This window comes from Macaca fascicularis, chromosome 14 (assembly GCF_037993035.2).
Source record: "Macaca fascicularis isolate 582-1 chromosome 14, T2T-MFA8v1.1".
Classification (NCBI taxonomy): domain Eukaryota; kingdom Metazoa; phylum Chordata; class Mammalia; order Primates; family Cercopithecidae; genus Macaca; species Macaca fascicularis.
This window is the reverse complement of record NC_088388.1, coordinates 99,974,219-99,996,028: the sequence shown is the minus strand read 5'-3', so window position 1 is coordinate 99,996,028 and position 21,810 is coordinate 99,974,219. Positions and strand designations below refer to the sequence as shown.

General features: G+C 35.7%; 1 protein-coding gene and 1 non-coding gene across 8 annotated transcripts in view; both read right to left on the bottom strand.

Annotated features, from left to right (window-relative positions):
- The window catches only part of ARHGAP42 (Rho GTPase activating protein 42), a 311,494-nt gene that overhangs the window by 41,691 nt on the left and 247,993 nt on the right, over positions 1–21,810 (bottom strand). For all 7 annotated transcript variants that reach the window (XM_005579430.5, XM_045371128.3, XM_065528915.2 and 4 more), the window contains 6 exons: positions 20,809–20,913; positions 17,653–17,782; positions 11,808–11,908; positions 9,813–9,922; positions 5,472–5,550; positions 3,866–3,905 (listed from right to left, as the gene is read on the bottom strand). In XM_005579430.5, the coding sequence (XP_005579487.1) occupies positions 3,866–3,905; positions 5,472–5,550; positions 9,813–9,922; positions 11,808–11,908; positions 17,653–17,782; positions 20,809–20,913 (565 nt within the window). The remainder of the gene's footprint in view (positions 1–3,865; positions 3,906–5,471; positions 5,551–9,812; positions 9,923–11,807; positions 11,909–17,652; positions 17,783–20,808; positions 20,914–21,810) is intronic.
- LOC123568967 (small nucleolar RNA U13) lies at positions 19,605–19,709 on the bottom strand. Its single transcript, XR_006692514.2, has one exon. It is a non-coding gene; the product is annotated as a small nucleolar RNA U13 (small nucleolar RNA).

Here is a 21,810-nt window from a genome sequence, read left to right as displayed (position 1 = left end):
AAATTCAATACCCTGTAATTGGTCAGTATTTTGGTTTTTTATTTGATGTTTTTTCATAAAGGTGATTCAAGCTTTCCTTTCTGTTGAATTACACAAGTCTCATTTACGGCATCCATACTTTGAAAATGGTAAATTAAGAGTAACTATTAATACAAGGTAGGAAGACTTTTGCATGTTAGTCTTATAAAGAGTAGCATGAAACTACAATCACAGCATAATTTTATTCTTCATTCCATGGCATTTGTTCTCTGTAAATTCATACTATGGCCCTATTTTAGAACATTAGGTATTTCTTACACTGTTGCTTATAGGATTTTCAGTGAAGGCACAAGATGTTATGATTGCTTCTAAATGGCTGGCATTCAAAACAAACTTTTACCTAAGTTTTATATTTTACCATCCTAAGCTTCATTGTCTTCAGCAGTTCAAAAACACTAAGACATATTATGCAAAACTGAGTTTCCAAAGGAGAACAAGAGTATTGTAGAGTAAGTGGAAGCCATCTGAATTATGGAGGATATAAACGAGCACTCTTCAAAGTGGCCGGTGAATTAGGGCTGGTACTGGTTTCCGATACCAATTACAGGAGAAGTTACATACTAAAATTGAGCAATGCTACTTTTAGAGGAGTCAAATATCAACTAAAAAGAAATACAAGATCTCAAGAACAGGATGATGTACAAAAAAATGTTTAGAGGGGCTGACAAAAAGAAAGATATAAACTGATTTAAACACTTAACACAATGAGCTCACATGACTTATTCAAGACCTAACAGGTATGAGAATTTCACAATCACTGAAACACAAATTTACCCGAAACAGGAGTTCGAGACCAACCTGGCCAACATGGTGAGGCCCCATCTTTACCAAAAACACAAAAAATCGGCTGGGTGCTGGGCGAGGTGGCATGTGCCTGTAATCCCAGCTACTTGGGAGGCTGAGGTAGGAGAATCGCTTGAACCCAGGAGGCAGAGGTTGCAGTGAGCTGAGATCTTGCCACTACACTCAAGCCTGGGCAACAGAGTGAGACTCCATCGCAAAAAAAAAAGGCCTCACTCAGGTGAATTAGCAATACCACAATATCCACCCCAGAGCTGCTGGCAGCTAAGTTCTGGAAAGTGAGTCCAATCCTGTGCCTTTAAGCCAGGGTTTCCTTTATTGGTAGCACCTGCCATAGTCTTGACTTTTCAATAGGGTAGTGATTCCGTTTGGGTGAGGAAATTTGAATCCCCATGTGTGTGACAGCTAAAAATAAGTGTAATTTTCAATAAGTTTAGTTTATGCAAAAGTAGTAAGACCTTTTGAAATCACTATGCATTTTTGTGTGTATTTATTTAGAATGTTTACAACACTTAATTTTAACATAGTACTTAATCCCTGCATTTATAAAGTGATTTATTAGATTAAAAAAGTTGCTAGGAGTTTAAAAGATTATATTTGTCAGGATCACAAATCTGTCTAGTTAGGGTGACTTTGAGAGAATAAAATTTACTATTTTGTCATCAGTTGATATGTCTAAAGAAATTTGACTGATTAAATGTACAAATGGGAGAATTCTGTTAGAATTATGAAAACAAAATAAAGTGAAAATGACTCAGTTTTAAAAGTTAGTGCAATTACAAATAAGATCTGTATATTGATTAAAAACAGGCTTCAAGTAAACATATGGCTTAAAATAAATCAAATATTAAAACTTAAAGCTTAAGATTCATAAATTTAAGCACTAAAATAGAAGTTTGTAATATTTCTTCTATGACCAAAAATCTTCCCATGGGTAATAAAAGCCTACTGGTACTAATGAGAAGAAGAAGAGCAAATCCGTGCTCAGCACATGTGTCAGGAAAGGCCTGTGTTGACTACTATGGAGAAGAGACGGGTTCTGTCACAAGGAGCTCAGAGGACTGGGTAGGAAACTAATACGCCATACAAAAAGCCAGAGTGCGAGAAATGATATAAACACATGCACTCTAGGACTGCTACTTTTCTGAAACGTGCACCATTTTATAACTATAATTGAAGGCACAGTGATGTTTCCGGTGGCTGATACTGCAGGATACCTATTTCCAGAAGAATGATCCTGTACTGCATGAAGATGCAGACTCCCTCTCCATCATAAGTACATTAGTTTTGGTGGTGCATTTAATTAAGCATCAGTATATTCTGATCAACTTGACTACGCCACCATTCAGAAGCCCTACTCAATACTGTATATAGGTGCAATTGTTTTCCATTAAGGATTTGTCCTTGGGTAATTTGAATGGGAAAGGATTAATCTTATAGTGGATATCAACAATCAAACTAATGTTAGAAAACACATTTCACATTCTTCTCAAATGCAATGTATACAACAGATTACCTTTTAGGTAATTATTAAGTATGAACATTTAGTACATACACAACTCTTACCATTTGGTTAATGCATCTGTGATTAGACAAAAGTTGGCAATAAAGGATTTTATACTAATTACTTTCCTTGATTCCAGTAAGGAAGTAAATGTGAAAATAAAAACTGGAAACAATTTTTTAAAGTATTAGTTAAAAATAATTTTAAAATTATAAGTTATTTAAATTATTATTGAAAGATCTTTTACATCATGCATTTTCTTTTGATAATTTCTGAAGTTAATCACTAGAAAGCATTTAATTCAGATAAAATAATAGGCTTTTTATACATTCAATATTTATAACTTTCAAATGAGTGCTTTCCTAGTTTTTATTTATTTCATTCTAACTTATATTTCCATAGCAATCTAAATGTCAGGGTTGGTCAGGCGCAGTGGCTCATGCCTGTAATCCCAGCACTTTGGGAGAACAAGGTGGGAGGGTTACTTGAGGCCAATAGTTAGAGACCAGCCTGGACAACAAAATGAGACCTCATCTGTATTAAAAAATAAGAATAAAATAAATAAGAAAAGTAAATGTCAGGGTTACTGAGTTTGTTTGAAAAATAAATTTAGAAGTCATAAGACAAAATCCATTGCATTACATGAAACTTGGAATTGCTCTGAAAGTTATACAAAATAACCCTAGCAACAAATACACAAATTAATTTTAAATATCAAATAAAATGACTATGTAAAGTACTTCTGGAAATACCCTAAACTAACCACAGAAAAAAGGTAGCAAGAGGTTGGCAGGTAATTAAAGAGGATTCAGAACATGATGAAAAACATATAAACTGTGTTTATAAAGAACGGCTACAAACTAATGATTTAGTAATAATATAGTAAAAACATATTTTCCTACATATACCATGTGTAATGACAAGGTCCTTATATTTTACATTCTTAGTTACTATCCACTAAAACCAGCAAGAATTGTTTATGTCTTCAGTCTTAAACCTGTAAGAAAACTGGAGCAGAGAAAATAAGACAAAGGAGCTCTCTGCTGTCTTATATATTTATATTGATATAGATATATAAATATAGTATTTATATATAATTATATAATTCAGCTTGATTATTTATATATAATTATATACTATATATCATATATTTATTAACATAATTATACATAATAAAATATAATTACATCATATATATAATATATAATAATATATATAATATAATATATATAATATATAAATAATTGAGCTAAATATCAACTTTCTCAAATCTCTATCAGAGATAAAGCAAGCCATGTAAATAAGTAAATAAACACCAAAGAAATAAAAATTAACTTTTGTTACTATAATACCAGTAGTTTATGGTATATTGAGAAACATTTTAAATAAAAATTTCAAATTTGCTGTACCATGAGATCAATGGCGTTATACTATTTTCCCAGAATACTTACAATCATATAATGCTTCTGTGTTAAAAATGACTACATGATAAAATTTTAAATAACTATTAACATGACTTACTTTCTTCTTTCTTGCTTATAATGGCAGGCAGAGTATAAATCTAAAAAACAAAGGATGTCCACCAGTTACTTCCAGTTAATGACCCAGCACGAAAGATTAGCAAGGTGATATCTGTACATTAATACACAAAAAGAGTGTCTTGATTTCAAGGTCCTACAACTGCTGGGTCCATAGCACCATCTGTGTACCATCAACCAACTTCCTTCCTGTGGTTCAGCCACCCTCACTTCCCACTCCTTTCCATCCGTGACTGTGCTGCCCTGGACAAGGTTCTACCTCCATCTGATTTATGCATCTTATTCTCTGCCCCAGTATGATGCATAAAGTACCGTTCTCAGGAAGTATGTCATAATGGACTTCGCCTGATTGCTCCTTCTTCCAATTTCCTGCTTAGCATGTTCTCAAATGTACACAATCCTAACTTGTACATTGTTGCGTTAACAAACTATTCCCCGAATTTGCTCTAAGTCAGGGCTTCTCAACTATTTCTGGTAAAGAGTGAATTTTCTTTTAAATCTATTATTAACATTTGTGTAAAATATAATAAAATTGAAATAGAAAATAATAAAAAAAAATCAATGCAGAGTTCCAATTTCTCAATTAAATTTAACAGGCTTAAAATAACTTAAGTGGCTACACGATTTTCTAAAGACTGAATCACCATTTCTGTACTGATCTTACTGTGGACTGGCAACACAGTTTGAGGGAGGGTCTCAAAGTCTGAGGACCACACTTTGTATGGCACTGTTGCTATACAGGTTCTTTGCCATCTAAAGAATGCTTCTCAAGTGACAGGATGGGGACTCTTATTTCCTCTCTGTGCTCACCCTCTACTGATCTAGTAACAGGTGACAGGATGGGGACTCTTATTTCCTCTCTGTGCTCACCCTCTACTGATCTAGTAACAGGTGACAGGATGGGGACTCTTATTTCCTCTCTGTGCTCACCCTCTACTGATCTAGTAACAGGTGACAGGATGGGGACTCTTATTTCCTCTGTGTGTTCACCCTCTACTGATCTAGTAACAGTGTTCTTTAAGAAAACAGACGGTGATGAATGATTCAGCCTCCTTTTTATGTAAGCCTTCCTATTTTTTGTAAGTAGACTATCATACTAATTTCAAAATAACCACTAAAAATGGGGATATGCATGCAAGTGAAAATGTCAAGCCACAGGCAGTTTTATTAAGCTATACTCTTTTAAAATGGTTTTGATGAGAGAATCAGTTCTTACCCTGAACCTTGTTCATCACTCTAATCACATGCCTAGTACAGGCCTTGCAAAGATGGGGCATGAGATAATTATTAACGGAATAAGATAACCTAATGGGTGCACCCAAGGTGATGAGTGTAAGTAATTTTTTAAGAAGTAATTTTAGGGTTTTAAATTAGTCCCAAAAGCCCCCTTATAAAGTAAGTCAGAAAGGTAGAGTTATGTGCCATGAGTGAGACTAGGAAAGCAGTAAAAGTCTCTACTCCCCTGATTTTGTTTTTTAACATTTTCAGTTATACTACAGGCAAAACATTGTATATTATGAAAAGCATTTCCATACATTATAATTATTAGGACAATAAAACCTAAATTATAGAATGTATCATAGTCTTACCGGTTCCTTGCCATCCATGGCTTCAAGCCAGAGTTTCCTATTAGCTTCTGAGAAGGCCTGTAACGTGATGATCCCATGCCTATTAAAAACAAATATTTTATATATTTACACATTTATTACTTTTAAAATCCTCAGTAAGCTAAAAAGATGAAATTTGAAGAAAAAAAGAGAAATGAAGAGAGAGGAGAAAAACATAGGAACTTTCTTTAAAAAGAAAAAGATTGAAGTATAATACTTTCAGAAAAATCACTGGGCATGCAAAAAAATGTTTTTAATTCTAATGATCACAGGTGGTAAAACCATTAAGTGTTTTTGGTATAGGAAAGTCTGAAGGAGACTAGTTTGAAACTATTTCCCTTGAAATGATCAAAGAGGATGAGAAAGTCACATTCTTCAAAGCCATCTATGAATTCCACAATATGAGAACTCGACCCTGATGTGGTGCAGTCTAGTCACTAAAAACAATTACAATGAATATGTAACAATGTGGAAAGCCTCATACCATAACTAGGTAATGTTTAAAAAGACACTAAAACCAAAGCATTTCTCTATACCATGATGACAATACTGAAATGAATTCATTTAAAAATAATTCTCTTGCATGCAGTCATTCTGAAATAGTTACTTGAGGATATACTTAAAGAAAGAAACAAAAAGTAGGGGGAGGAAGGGAGTAAACTAGCATACGGAGGAAAAGATATAAAATATAAAAAAGGAATTTACTTAAACAGAAAATTGAGGGATCTGTGAAGAGGAACATTGAGATGAAAATTTTATTATAAATATTTTATAATTAAAAACCTGGAACGACAAATAATAACCTACATCTCTTCTGCAAATGAGAACACAGATCATGAGAATCCTGAATATATATCAAGATAATCTGATGTTGGAGAATTTAAGCCAGTGTAGTAATACCAACAATAAATTACTGAAAATCAGTATTTGTTGGATATTTACTATGTGACAGGCACTGTGTTATGTTTCCTTAATTCTCTCATTTAATCCTGAAAACAATCCTTTGAGGTGGGTACTTATTATCCTTAATTTACAGACGAAAAAACCTAATTACAGAGTTTAATAAAGTGCTCCAAGGTTATATAACTGGAATATGTTAAGAGAAAGCACTAACATGTTGGTATTTGTCTACATAGAAAATCCAGAAGTCTCTACACAAAACTATTAAAACTAAAAAAGAGTTCAGCAAGTAGGTCAGATAAGAGATTGATATATAAATAAACTAACAGCCTCTCTATGCAGTAATCTTAACCATTTAGGAAAACAAAATTCAACTCATAAAAAAGAATCCTATTCAAAATAACAATAAAAAGAAGGTACCCAAAAGTAAATTTGAAAAAAGATATGTAAAATATTCAAAAAGAGGTTTATTCTGCACCCATTGAAAACTTCACTGCAACTCCAGTCAAAATCCCAAAAGATATTTTGAGAAATAAGGGGAAACTTAATAAGTGGATCTTAAAAATCATAAGAACACAGGGCAAAGGAGTCAACATAGTTTAAAGCAGCCTAGGAATAGGGTCATTGCCATACTAGATACAGGCATACCTTGATGTATTTCTCTTTGCTTGATTGAGCTTTGCAGATACTGCTATTTAACAAATTGATGGTTTGTTTGTGTCAACTCTATGTTGTGCATGTCTATCAGCACCATTTTTCCAAAAGCATTTGGTCACATCATGTCTCTGTACCACATTTTGGTGATTCTCGCAATATTTGGAATTTTTCACTGTTATTATATCTAGCATGTGATATATGAACAGTGATCTTTGGTATTACTATTGTCATTGTTTTGGGGTGCCATTAACCATGGCATAAGATGGCAAACAGTCAATAAAAGTTGTGTGTACCACTGCTCCACTTACTGGCCATTTCTTCATCTCTCTCCCTCTCCTTAGTCCTCCTATTCCCTGAGATACAACAATATTAAAATTAGTCCAATCAATAATCTCATAACATTCTCTTAAGCCAATGCCTTATCCACAGCAAGGCCCTAACTGTCTTCAATTTTATGAAGGCTGAGAGAGATGAATAAGCTGCAGAAAAAAAGTATGAAGCTAGCATACTTCATGATGTTTGAGGAAGGAAGCCATTTGCATAATATAAAAGTATAAGATGAAGCAGCAAGTGCTGACGTAGAAGCTGCAGCAAATTATACAGAAGATCTAGCTAGAATCATGGATGAAGGTGGCTACAGTAAACAACAGATTTTCAATGTAGATGAAATAGCCTTCTGTTGGAAGATGCCCTCATTTAGGACTTTCACAGATAGAAAGAAGTCACTATCTGACCTCAAGGCTTCAAAGAACAGGCTGACTCTTGTTAGAGTTAACATAACTGGTGACTTAAGTCAGAGCCAATGCTCATATATCATTCCGCAAATCCTAGGGTTCTTAAAAATTATGCTAAATCTACTCTACCTGTGCTCTACAAATGGAACAATAAAGGCTGAATGACAGCACATCTGTTTACAGCAAGGTTTAATGAATATTTTAAGCCACTGTTGAGACCTACTGCTTAAAGAGGCATATTTAAATATTTAAATATTACTGCCCATTGACAATACAACTAGTCACCCAAGAGTTCTGATAGAGATTTACATGGAGAATAATATATTCATGCCTGCTGACACAACATGTGTTCTGTAGCACATGGATCAAGGAATAAGTTAGACTTCTGAGTTATTATTATTTAAGAAATATATTTCATTAGGCTTTCACGGCCATGAGTAGTGATTCCTCTGATGGATCTGGGTAAAGTACACTGAAAACCTTCTTGAAAGGATTCATTATTTTAGATGCCATCAAGAACATTCGTCCCTCATGGGAGGAAGCCAAAATATCCACATTAACAGCAGTTTGAAAAAAATTGATTCCGACTCTCAGGGATGAGGTGGAGGGGTACAAGACTTCAGTGGAAGAAGTTACTGCAGATGTAGTGAAAATAGCAAAAAAGCTAGAATTAGAAGTGGAGCCTTCTAGAATATGTGACTTTATTGCTGCAATCTCATAACAAAACTTGAAAGGACTAGTTGCTTCTTACGGATGGGCAAAGAAAGTGGTTTCTTGAGATGGAATCTTCTCCTGGTGAAGATGCTATAAACATTGTTGAAATGACAACAAAGGATTTAGCATATCACATAAACTTAGCTGACAATGCAGTAAGGCAGGGTTTGAGAGGACTGACTCCAATTTTGAAAGATGCCCTACTGAGTAAAATGTTATCAAACAGCATTGCATGGTGCAGAGAAATCTTTGTTGAAATGAAGAGTCAATTGATGTGGCAAACTTTACTGCTGTCTCATTTTAAGAAAATGGCCATAGCCACCCCATCCTTCAGTAACCACCATGCTGATCAGTTAGCAGCTACCAACATTGAGGCAAGATCCTTTGCCAGCAAAAAGATTACTACTCACTAAAGACTCAGATGACCATTCACATTACTTAAAATACTTTAAAATTAAGGGATGCATATTTTTTATACATAATGCTATTGCACACTTAATGGACTGCACTGTAGCATAAACATAACTTTTATAAGCACTGAGAAACTCAGAAATTTCTGTGACTCAGTTTATTATATTTGTTTTATTACAGTGGTTTGGAATCTAACCTGCAATATCTCTGAGTTATGCCTGTAGCTATAGGCTATGGTTTATGAGCATATATAGTAAGTCATCGTATACAAAGTGTATACATGGATACACACGATAAGCTAGTGTATTCAGAATATTGTGGTAGTAATGCAGGAGAAGAAAGACAGATCATGGATTACAGAGCAGAGAGCAGGAAGCATACCCCTTCTTATTGTAAATTTAAATCATAAACTCAGATTTATGACATTTATATCTCTTCCATTACTTTGGGCTAAGAATACCCAGAACAGTGTTTTGCACACAGTAGGCATCCTGGAGGCATTCAACTTAGTTGGCTGAAAGAAGCTTACGGTATTCCCACCTGCATCTTATTCCTTGGAAGCAAGGCCACCAAGCTGCAAAAGCCCACCAAAAGGCTGATCCTGGAGCCATGAAATATGCCATTGGATTCCTTCATGGTGACGAGGACCACGAGGCCCCTACAATACAGTCATTTATATTGATTTTTCTGATTCTGCTTTGAGTGATGCTACTGTTTTCCAGCATCCTGGATTGGATTTGCTTTTTCAAAAGCATTATGCAATAACAACATGAAAGAATGAAATAAACATGTATACTGTTTTTTAAAAGACTAAAAAACACTTGAATGCTGTTTCATGCTTATATTTAAATACAGAAAGACACAGTTTAGCTTATGAAAAAAATAAAGTGAAAAGAAAAGCTCAAACCTTTCAACTACTTCTATGTCAAAGCAGAATCGTTTGTCAATTGAATCTGTCTTTCGTCGGATACAAGATTTTAATTTAAACATTTCCGGTGAGCTAGTAACAAGACCATTCTGAAACAAGAAGAGTATCATAGTGTTAACACGCGGACAAGGTGAACTGAAATATATTAAATACATGAGCTCAAGTTGCCACATTAAAATGTTTAACAGTATAGGTTATGTATAAAGGTCACAATCACACCCTGTCTTTTTTTGATTCCTAATGTTAGCTGTCCGATCATAATACATAAAACCATTTGTTAATTAATGGCATGTGCATGTTTTATTTAAAAGAATTATGTAACATGCCTGTCCAGTACCCTTCAACATATTTACTTACAATGTTAAATTATACTATAATGTACATTCCCTCAATACTTAGATTTAGAAAAGGTATGAAGTTACACAGTCACTTAACACCACAATTGGATATATAGAGTGCTTGTTAGGATACAACATTTGTTGCTCTTAATCAAAACTCCCTGGATTGCAAAGAGATTAGTATCATGTGTGTGTCTTTGTATCAGAGCCTTAAATGATAACTAGCTCAGGTTTACAAGAGAGCTACTGAAATAATATAGTTCCAGTATATACATGACATAATGCTATTGCTATCATATATATCAGGTTGGTGCAAAAGTAATTACAGTTTTCCCATTAAAAGTAATGGGAAAAAATGCAATTACTTTTGCACCAACCTAATACCATGTGATTGTTTTGCTGGTAACCCACTGCTACTAAAACTGACTCTCTGGACAAGATCCAACATAGGCCACATTCATAGGAATTCTCTTCTGTAACTGAGATGCCAGTCTATTTGAAGGGGAACATTTACCTAATGTGTGGTTAATTCTATGTTTGGTTGTGCACGTCGTCAATTTATTAATGGAACTTTGGCTTGGTCTACTTACATTATTAACTCACTGTCACATATGTTGGATTTACAGTAGTAACTATTAGAGTAGAAACTAGGTGTGTTGTGGCACTTAATAACTTCCTGGGATGGTAGCAACTAAGGTTTCTTTTTCTCTGGTATGTTCTCCTTTATTTTATGCCTTTCTGTTTGAATTATTAGACTCTGATGAATGCCCAAGTACAATAAGTTTCAACTGATGTATTTGAGTATGTGTCTAAGTTAGATCAACATTTACCTCTGCCATGATCTATACCACTAATTATCTGGGCGAGGCACTTACTTTCTACTAACTTCATTTCCTAATCTGTTAAAATAAGGCTGGACTAATTATCTTCAGTGTAACTCCCAGCTTTAGGGTACTTAGATTGTGACCTAATTAATTCACAAGTTCAATCATTTGCCATATCCATACTCTAAATCACAAGAAGATTATATGCCACAGACAATAAAGCTCTCTGCAGCATTTCCTCAAACAAAGTACACTGTATTCTATATTGTGCACTACCCATGTGAGACATTCATTCAGTGACCAATTTACTTTTGGGGTAAATGAGCATCTATTGGTTTCTTCTGAGAAACCTTGTTAGCCAGCATTTTGGTAAACAGTATGCAGTGTGGAAGGGGACAAGGCATGCAGGGGCAAATGCAGCCTCCCACAGAGGCTACCCAGGGGAAAGATACAGAATCCCTGAGCCTGCTCCAGCCATTGACAGTCCCTCCCTGGGCTGCTAGCCAACCAACAGCATAGACAAATAACTCTGCTGCCGGAAATGTAAGATGATACCTCTGTAATCTACTGAAGGATCACTACATTTAACTCGACTGCTTATAAATATGTCATGGCCAAGTTAAAAGAAGACCCTGGCTACTCTTTTCAAGTCATTCGGCTCATAAAAATGAGAGAAAACATTTGACTTTCTTTTTTTTTTTGTAAATGGGTACATGTTAACTAGAGAAACAAATGCGATTTTTTTTTCTTTTAATTCCATTACTTAAATAACAAACAGTTTAAAAAGCAAACAAAAAACAAAACTAACTCACCATTTTCCCACTGGATTTCATTTCTGAAACACTCATTGTAAATGTTTTACTTCCCTTATCATATGTACAATAATGTTTAATCCATGTAAAACCAAGCGGACCTAATGTAAGGAAACAAAACATGTTTTCAGATTTTGTTAATAAATGATTTGTATCAAACTTTGCACATTCTCCAGTGCTATGATACACAACTGAGTATCTCCATATACCATGCTAGTTTGTAACATTTACTGTGCATGAGAAAGAACAGAGAGACAGCAGTATAGGATAGAGAGTCTTAGAATCAGACAATGTGGCTTTACTTGTAGCTCTGACACCGACTTTGTAAGACTTGTAAGTTACTTTGGATCTGAACTTCAGTTATCCCACCTGTAAAAGTCGTATACTTGTACCCCATAGAGGCAGGAAGAATGAGGAATAAGAGTCTGAATTGTTAAAAATGGTCTCCTTACTTCTACCTGTATTCTTTACTCTCGTAACTGTCAGATATATATTGTTAAAAATGTAGCCAGGTCACTTCGCTCCTGCGTTCGGAACCCTCTAGTGCCTTCCCATCTTACTCCCGATAAAAATCAAAGAGCCTATTATCCACAAGGTTCCAAAGTGAGTGGCCTCTCATTCTTTTCCCCATCTCACATCCCACTGCTTTCTGCCTTGTGCACTCAGTTCCAGCTACACTGCCCCGCTTGCTGGTCTTTGAACACAATGGAGGCATTCCTACCCAAGGGCATTTGCAGTTGCTGTTTCCCAGGCCTGGACTACTTTTCCTTTAGATACCTGCATGACTTGCACTGTTACCTCCCTTCAGGCCTTTTCCTAAATGTAGCTTTCATAATACGGCCTTTCCTGGGGAGATATCTAAGATCTAAACACCCTCACCTTGATATTTATCTCTTTCTTGCTTTCATTTCTTAGCCATTATCACTGTCTGAAATATGATTTGTTTCACTAATTTAGACCATTTATTGTGTGTCTCTGCCACAAGATTTTAAGAATCTATGTGAGCAGGAACATGTGATGTTCTGCTGACTAGGATATGAATTGTTAATCCTTACAACAGAGCCAGACATACAGTTGTCAGTCAATATTGACAAATGAATAATGAATAAAGGAATGAATCACGCATCTAAGACTTTACTAAGTTCTAAGACTTTACTGACCTTAGAGTTATTTCCTCTTACTCCTAATCTGGAAAAAACAAATTCAAATTACTCTTTAAAATGAAAATAATTTCCACTATCTATATGAGAAGGAACTTGTATGTGTAATGTTCACTTTCTTTTCCCCCCCAAAATACCATGTAACCCTTTCCCATAGCACCCATGTTATTGTCCAGTATTCCCCTCCTTAGGGAATTTACCAGAGAGTAGAATGCATTGTTAGTTCAATGTTAGTTCAAAGACCACGGTGGAAGACCTTCATAGGGAAGCCAAGTATCCTGTACCCAAGCACCATAGTGGGCTGAGTGCATTGAAAATGGTGCTTGTTTTCTATGTATTAATAGCATCTCCAACCAGGGACCCATCTTGCTTAACACCTGAATTTTTCTAGCAGCTACTATGCACATGTTTTTGCTGGCTTCATTTCAGAACCATGTTTAAAAGAAAGAAATTGAAATATTAAAACGTACCTCTTGAGAAAAGTGTTTCATGAGCCATTTAATTTTTTTCTTTAATAATAATGCCCTTGGTATCAAGTTTAATACTTAAGCCACTCCAGATTTTAAAATTGCAGGGTGCAGTCATACACTTTATCATCACAAAAGACTATTACAATTAACTTCAATTCCGTTTGGGGACCATTTCACACTATAATACTTAATAATACTTGTTGATAATTCTGTTACATGTGATGTAAAATACCTAAAGACTTAAGAGCTAATTAGTGGAAAGTGACTGGATAGATATTCTCATATGTAGTGACTTCATTATGTAGGTAGTAATATATGAAGCAATATTAGCTATAATTTTAAAATAGAAATGCTGCAATGCTCTGATGACATTTTAAACCAAAGACCCTTTTTCCTGCCTCCATCTTAAGTTCAGAACCTCCTGCATTTAATCCTCGAGTTTGCTGCAAACACATGCTGCTTTCTTTAAAGCTGATTGGCACTAGGCCAGGGCAGATGCTCTTAGACAGGCAATTCTAAAGTCCCCAAAAGTGTCTGGGAAAATAAAAATTGATTACAGCTCTAAAGTTGCAAAATAAAAGCTGTTTAATTATCTCACCCAGTAATCATTTAAGTTGCTAAGATGAATATTTGCAGTGTGGAAGGGGAATGAACATTCATCGAATACCTTCTTAGTGCCCATATTTTATCTAAGAACCTTTATACCAGACATTATAAAGAACATTTTAAGAAAACAGCCTGCGACCGAGAGATGGCAGTACTTTCATCAATAGGGCATGTGACTGAAGTTGTTCTTTTTAGAGAAATGATATTTTCAAGCTGTTTTAAGAATTAAATGAGACAGGCCAGGCATGGTGGCTTATGCCTATAATCCCAGCACTTTGGAAGGCCGAGGCGGGTGGATCACAAGGTCAGGAGATCGAGACCATGGTGAAACCCTGTCTCTACTAAAAATACAAAAAATTAGCCAGGCACGGTGGTGGGTGCCTGTAGTCCCAGCTACTCAGGAGGCTGAGGCAGGAGAATCGTGTGAACCCAGGAGGCGGAGCTTGCAGTGAGCCGAGATTACACCACTGCACTCTAGTCTGGGCGACAGAGCGAGACTCCGTCTCAAAAAAAAAAAGAATTAAATGAGACAAATATAAATTGCAAAGAATAGTAAGAGCCCACAGTAAGCACAGTATTATTATTATTGACACTACCAAGAATAGAGACATTTTACATATGATATCTCTAATTCTTGCAATATTATGACAGGGGTTTAAATTCCTCTTTTATAAATGAAGAGAGACTGAGCTCAGAAAACTATTGGCACAAGTCACAGGTCAGCACAGGCACAGAATTTCAATATGGCTCTTACTCTGGAACCCCTGGCTCTTTCGGTTTCACTGAAGTCTAGCAGAATGTGATTTAATGCATGCCTTGAGGTGGATAACATAAACACCCCATATTCGGGTAGAGTGGAACTCTGTCTAAACAGTGAGTTAAGCCTACCCCATCACATCCATCTCCATTTATCACTCAATTTATGGCTTTGATATTTATTTGACATTGATCACTGGCTGCTAATTGTGTAAGTGTGTCTTATGCTTTCAACTACAGAATAAAAACTTGAAGTCAAGTATTTATCTCATTTTTGTCCCCCACAAGAACTTATCTACCCAGTGATAGCAAGTGCACAATCGATACATCTTAGTAAACTGGTTAGATTGTTTTTAATGTAAACACTTTCAAAGATCCCAAGTGAGAAGGGGCTTTGGGTATTTGCTCCTCATATAAAAGTAATTCCAAAAGCATATAAATATATTCCTTTTTCTTTAGATCCCTTGGCAAAGGGAATAGGGGAAGATGATAGGTGGGAAAAGACAGGAGGAAGAGATTATAATGAGGCAAGAGAGAATTTCTGAAGGTGATGAATGTGTTCATTATGTTGTAGTGTAGTGATGGCTTCACAGGTGCATGCATATGGCAAAATTTATCAAAAAATGTCTTAAACAGGCGCAATTAATTTATGCCAATTAGACCCAATAAAGCTATAAAATAATACAGGCAGATACAGATCAAATCAAGATGGAAATTGTCTTGGGGGAGGAAAAATATCAACAAAGAGAGTGTTAATAAGGAGAATTGAACTGTGAGACCCTCCAATTCAGACACTGCTAAGGGTTCATCACAACAGGGGCATAACCGAAGAAGCCTTTTAGAAGGATCTGCTGGAAGCACTGTAGAAGATGCATTAGATGATGTGCAAGCCTGGAGGCAAAGGGGGAACAGTTAGGAGGTCACTGCAAGGGTCTCGCCTGGGCGAAGGCAGTGGAGATAGAGAGAAGGTATGGAATCAAAGGATATCGAGAAGACAGAATAGACAGATTTGTCCCAAGGCTACAGAGAGACACTGGTGCTAAGGATGGATTGCCTTGACTTCTGCAGCCTACGAGAGTGGGTGGTGCCAGTACGAGAAATTTAAAAAAAAAACTCAGAGGAGAGGTCAGTACCACAAAGGGCTTTATCATCGGTCTAGAATGACCCAGAGAAGTTAAGCATCTTAGAACAAAAGATACCAACATCAGGTAAGTGCATAAAACACTGTGCTTAGTCCATCCATGTAACCCCCAAATTATTGAAGGGCCTATGCTTATAGACTGACCCAAATGTCCAAGAGCTTGACAATAGGTAGGCAAATCATGGTTCCACCCAGTGGGTGCACTCACTACCAAGTAGGACCGAATATGATATATTTGAAGATTATGTACAAAATAATATTGTAAGCTAATCTAAAGGTTTTTTGTTTAGGATAAAATATTGTGTGCCCACAAAGATTTCAGCAAGTGTGTAACACCTAGAAAAATATTCAAGAAACAAAATATAATCAGATCACAATGAATACAAAATCCAAGGATGGCACCTCCTCTATCACTTGCGTGTTTACTTCCCTCACTGGCAACAAATTCTTCCAGTGGCCAAATATTTTATTGGTAGAAATGTGAGCTCCTTTCAATGTACTGTCACATGAAGGCTCTCGAACCTGGACAAAATCATTTCAAATAAATATTCAAAAATTTCCTTAGAGTCTTTTCGAGGCTTGAGTAAAAAACATAACAATTTTAAAAAAAAAGAATAAAAATTTCTTTAGAGTCCTAAATGAAATCTATATACCCTACTGACAAGCCAAAGGACTGGTAATTTTTCATGAACTGGGGGAGGGTAAAAGCTACTTATTATGCACTAATTATAGAGTACCTAGGCAGATCACCAGTTTTATCATGTTTAGATATGAAAACAGTAGACTGGCCAAGGTAGATAGTTATGAGAGAGAAAAATCCTAAAACCCAGATCTCTTGAACCGGCGTTCCTCTATCATCAAGTCCATGCAGTAATAAATGTTTGCAGAGTCTGCTGGATCAAATCAAATTTGTGTGTGTCCTGCTCTCCAACACATGAGCATCACTTAATCATGTTGCACATACAGTGTATCAAAAGCCTTTCACATTGGTCCACGATAGGCTGGAAACACACACAACTGTTTCTTCACCAAAAACAGCACAAGAATGATGCCTTAGGGCATATCCGGTTTGAAAGTGTTAATGTAGTCAAAATAGTCCAACTAGTTCGACTTAATGACAGGTAACAGGCACAAAAAAACTCCAGTTATACAAGTCTGAATGGCTTTTTAATATTTTTGAGAGAAAAATGTCCTCAGTGAGAGGCAATTATAATCATGCTCTATTGGCTTTGGTACTTATTTCCAAACCTCAAGAAGTAAAGAGTGCCAATTTGACATTACCATGATTACCAATTTTACACCTGAAAACTGACAGGGCACAAAATTAAATAAAATAATGCCAACAGAGGGTAAAACTATTATCACAGTCACCAGGATGATTCATCCCAATAAAGGCTTCGGTTTGCAAGTTTCCATGAAACTTTAAGTTGAGATTAAGTATCACAATTAAATGCTAAAACGGAACTCATGTTATGGTATGAGTGAAGACTGTAAGTTCCAAGTTCAACAATATGCCAACTTAGACATCCTGACGGCAAAATGTGGAAAAGCTTCCTCACTTTGGTCGTGGTTGGGGGGAAAGTAGATATAAAGCTGTAAGAAATTTCAGTCCTCCTACTTGAAGGAAATACTACTAACCAAGTCACATCTCATGGAAATATTCATAGATGGCTAAGTCATAACAGGCGTGAAGTTATGTCTTTGTGACTCACGTTTCTCCTGGACATACAGATAGCCTTCCATCGTCCACTGGCTGGGTGGTCTGTAGTCCTGGTTGGCAGATTTCATCCTTTGCATCAACCGCTCTACCTCTTGTCGAGTACTTTCAAAATTATTCCTCGTCTTAAGTAAATAGAAACAATAATTTCAGTCATTGTTTTCTACCAAGTTTCAGAAACACCCAGACTAATATTTTTAGTTTTTATTTATTTATTTTTGAGACAGAGTATCACTCTGTCACCCAGGTGCGATCATGGCTCACTGCAACCTTGACCTCCTGGGCTCAAGTGATCCTCCTGCCTCAGTCCCCACAAGCAGCTGGGACTACAGGCACACACCATCCCACCTGGCTAATGTTTTGTAGAGATGGGGTGTCACTATGTTTCCCAGGCTGGTCTCAAATTCCTGGGCTCAGCGATGTGTTTGCCTCCCAAAGTGCTGGGATTACAGGTGTGAACCACCTGACTGGCCCAGAAAAATGTTTCAAAACTGCAAAGCGTACAAAGATGACCTTGATTCTTTTGGCAGTATTCACCACATCTATATCTTTGTGACGTTGGGTCCCAAGGTCTGATTTTGAACCGATTTAGTGAAAACTTCTCTGAATGACCTTCCGCATGTTTCTGTTTGAATCTCTCTGTGTGTGTGTGTGTGTGTGTGTGTGTGTGTGAGACTTTCTTCCTATTTTCACACTCCAACGTTATTACTTAGAGGGTAAACTATGGCAATTTAAAAAATATAGGATGCACTACGTAAAATTTGAATTCCCTAAATACCTAAGGTAAAAAACAGATATATAGGGACTTAGTTTCTTTTAAGGGAAAAAACAAAATAAGTTCATACACTTTTGATACATGTGGCATTGAACAAGTCAAGAAAAAAAGTTTGTCACCACAGTTCCAAAGGCTATTTTCAAAGAAACATCATGTAGCTTTATTTACTAGCACAGGTATTATTAAGAGGTGAGTGTATAAATTAACTCATAAAAATCAACAGGTTTCCAAGTTCTAACTTCTTCTGTGGCAAGAAATAGATTACTCACTTTATATCAAGTTTACTTAAGCTATAGGAAGAATCAGGCTTTTCTCTGTGAATACCCCTTTTGCATTACCTCAAAAATATGCTTCTGAAGATATAATAATCACCATCACCTAACTCTAAGGAGTTCATGCCTCATTGAAAAAAAAAATCTCAAAATGAGCAAAATTTTCTTGTCACTTTCATTATTTTTGTCTTTAAACATAAGGGTCTATTTTTCCCCCCCAATTCCTTACCTCTCTCCTATTCCTGAATCCTAAGAATCTTAATGTAATTTTATTTAATGTGGAAGTAAATCATAAAGATACTTCAGCTTTTATAATTTTCCCTTTTAATAGTAACTGTAAAAGCCTAAATACTTTCCATATGGAAAAACAATAGAATGAATCAAAGGTGAAATTGATTCTGCTAGAAAATCTACGTTAAATAAAAGCTAAAACTCAAAACACAAGGGAATAAATCCCCTTACACATTTCTTATGGGGCATTCTAACTCTGTAGTTTTATTTATTGGATGTTTCCACAATGGCAAGAACCAGATAAGCAGAAAAACATACACTTTGTAGAAAATTAAGCAAAGGTTTTCCAAATGATTTGGGCTATATAGTACTTGGCAGTCAGGGTTTCAGTTATAGTAAAACCTCAACAATTAGGACATCATTATTCGTCAAGTTTGATAATGTGAAATGGGTTGGCCCAACTTTTGGGTGTGTTTTTATGTCAATGCAAGTGTTGCTCAGCATTTGAACATCAGAATTTGTATAATGATGCAATCAGAGACTAAAAGGACTGATTAGACTACTTTACAAAATAAATTCTGATAGAAATAGATGATCTGTATGGAAATAATTCTCACTTTAAAAAAATTTTTTATTTTGTATTTATTTTTTCTTATTTTTTTTTTTTCAGATTAGACGGGTAACGTGCTGGGATTGTAACAAGGTTCAGAGGGTGGCACGTCTCACACATGTGCGTGAACACCCAGACACCATGCCCATGAACCATAAAAGGATCTCTCGCTTATGTCTTAAAGCAGTTATTTTGAATGCCTCAAAACCACATTCAAACCTGTTATTTGAAAATAATAAACAGCACATATTTTATATTCAATTTCAGAGAAAGATGAGATCTTTGTTGTTAAAGTACAATCCTTCATTTCACAAATAAAGAAATTTTGCTCTCTTAAAAATGAGACTTCTCAGGCTAGGCATGGTGGGTCACACCTGTAATCTCAGCACTTGGGAGGCCGCGGCGGGTGGGCCACCTGAGGTCGGGAGTTCGAGACCAACCTGACCAACATGGTGAAACCCTGTCTCTACTAAAAATACAAAATTAGCCAGTTGTAGTGGTGCATGCCTGTAATCCCAGCTATTTGGGACGCTGAGGCAGGAGAATCGCTTGAACCCAGGAGGCGGAGGTTGCAGTGAGCCAAGATCGTGCCATTGCACTCTAGCCTGGGTGACGAGCAAAACTCCATCTTAAAAAAAAAAGACTTCTCTAAGGTCTTGTTTCCTTATTTCCAGTATTTTCTTTTCTAGTTTTCTTGAGGTATAATTGACAAATAAAAATTGTATAGTTAACATGTACAATGTGATGTTTTAACACATTTATACATTATGAAATTACCACAATCGAGTTAATTAATATATCAATCACCACATAGTTACCATCTGTGTATGTTGAGAACATTTAAGACCTAAACTCTTAATAAATTTCAAGTATTCAACACAGTATTATTAACTATAGCCACCATACTGCAAATTAGCTCTCCAAAGTTATCCATCCTGCATCACCCAGTAAATTAGTAGGAATGCTGGATGAAGGCAAAAGTTAATAAACTTTCAGGTGTCTCCAACTGGGTAATATTTTTATAAAATTTGCTAGTATAAATTTTTCTAACTAAGATTAGGGTTTTGTGGGGTGTATTTTCCACTAGCAGCTAGAAAAAAATTGTAATACATTTATAAAGTGGTTTTTCTTAATTCTTGAATTTTACTGTACTTAGGCAAGTATTTGAAAGATTCCAAGGTTTAACTTGGTTATAACTTAGTTGCCCTGTGAAATCAGATTCGCAGATCTGCTGAGAGACAGTAAGAACAGGTAGACTCTTACATTCTGCAAGTTGAACTGCAGCTGTTGCTTATACGGTGCAAATTCCTGGGCAAGTTCATATCCCTCGTGGTAAAAAGTAAATAAGCCCTGAAGAAATGACAAAAGCTGCAAAGATAAAGAGATAAAGAACCATGAAAATGTGTTTTAATGATCATTTAATGATATAAAATAGGGAGAAAATTGTATTTCATTATAATTCCTCAAACTAATACATTTTCAATGGCTTTGGCAAGGCAGGCAATAGATTTACAATTATAAAACAGAAACCACAAAAGGATTTTTATTTCCCTTTTGGTAGACAGTAATTTAACTTTTGAGGCTGATCAAGGACATTTGTCATGTTAACTATTCTGCTATTCAAATGCATTGAAGAAATATCCAGAAGAGACCACTAAGATAATGACTAAAGTATAATAGCATAGATCCCACCCTGCAAGAACTTCTAATCGAAACAAGGGGATAAAAGATGTGCGATGTAAGGAAGAGCAAAACAGTAAATCACAGATAAGAAGTAACCAAGGGAAGGAATGGGAATTTGGCCAGATGAAATTAAGAAAAAGTATCACAAGGTGGCAGTACTGAGTTGAGTATTGAATAGACAACATTTTAGCAAAGGAATGGGAAGAACTCAGGGAATTGGTGAGCAAAATCACTGAAATAGATAACACAGGTCTTTCATTTCTGAGAAAGTAAAATCTTTACAAAGTCATAATTTCTATGATCCTAACCTTCTAATCTCAAATTCATACGTGTATTTCTGTTTTTATCCATAAATTAAGACAGGCTCTCCATGGAATTATAGGACACAGGTTATATGGAACATTATATTGGAAAAAAAATTATTTAAGCATTTTCATTTCATTCACAGGGATTTTATTTCACAGACTTGTATACTAACCTAATCTTTCCCACAACCTCTTCCTGCGATAAAGTTAGAAAACATTTTTGAAAAGTCACTCATAACTTATCTGTAACTTATTATTTTAAATTAAGGAAGAAACA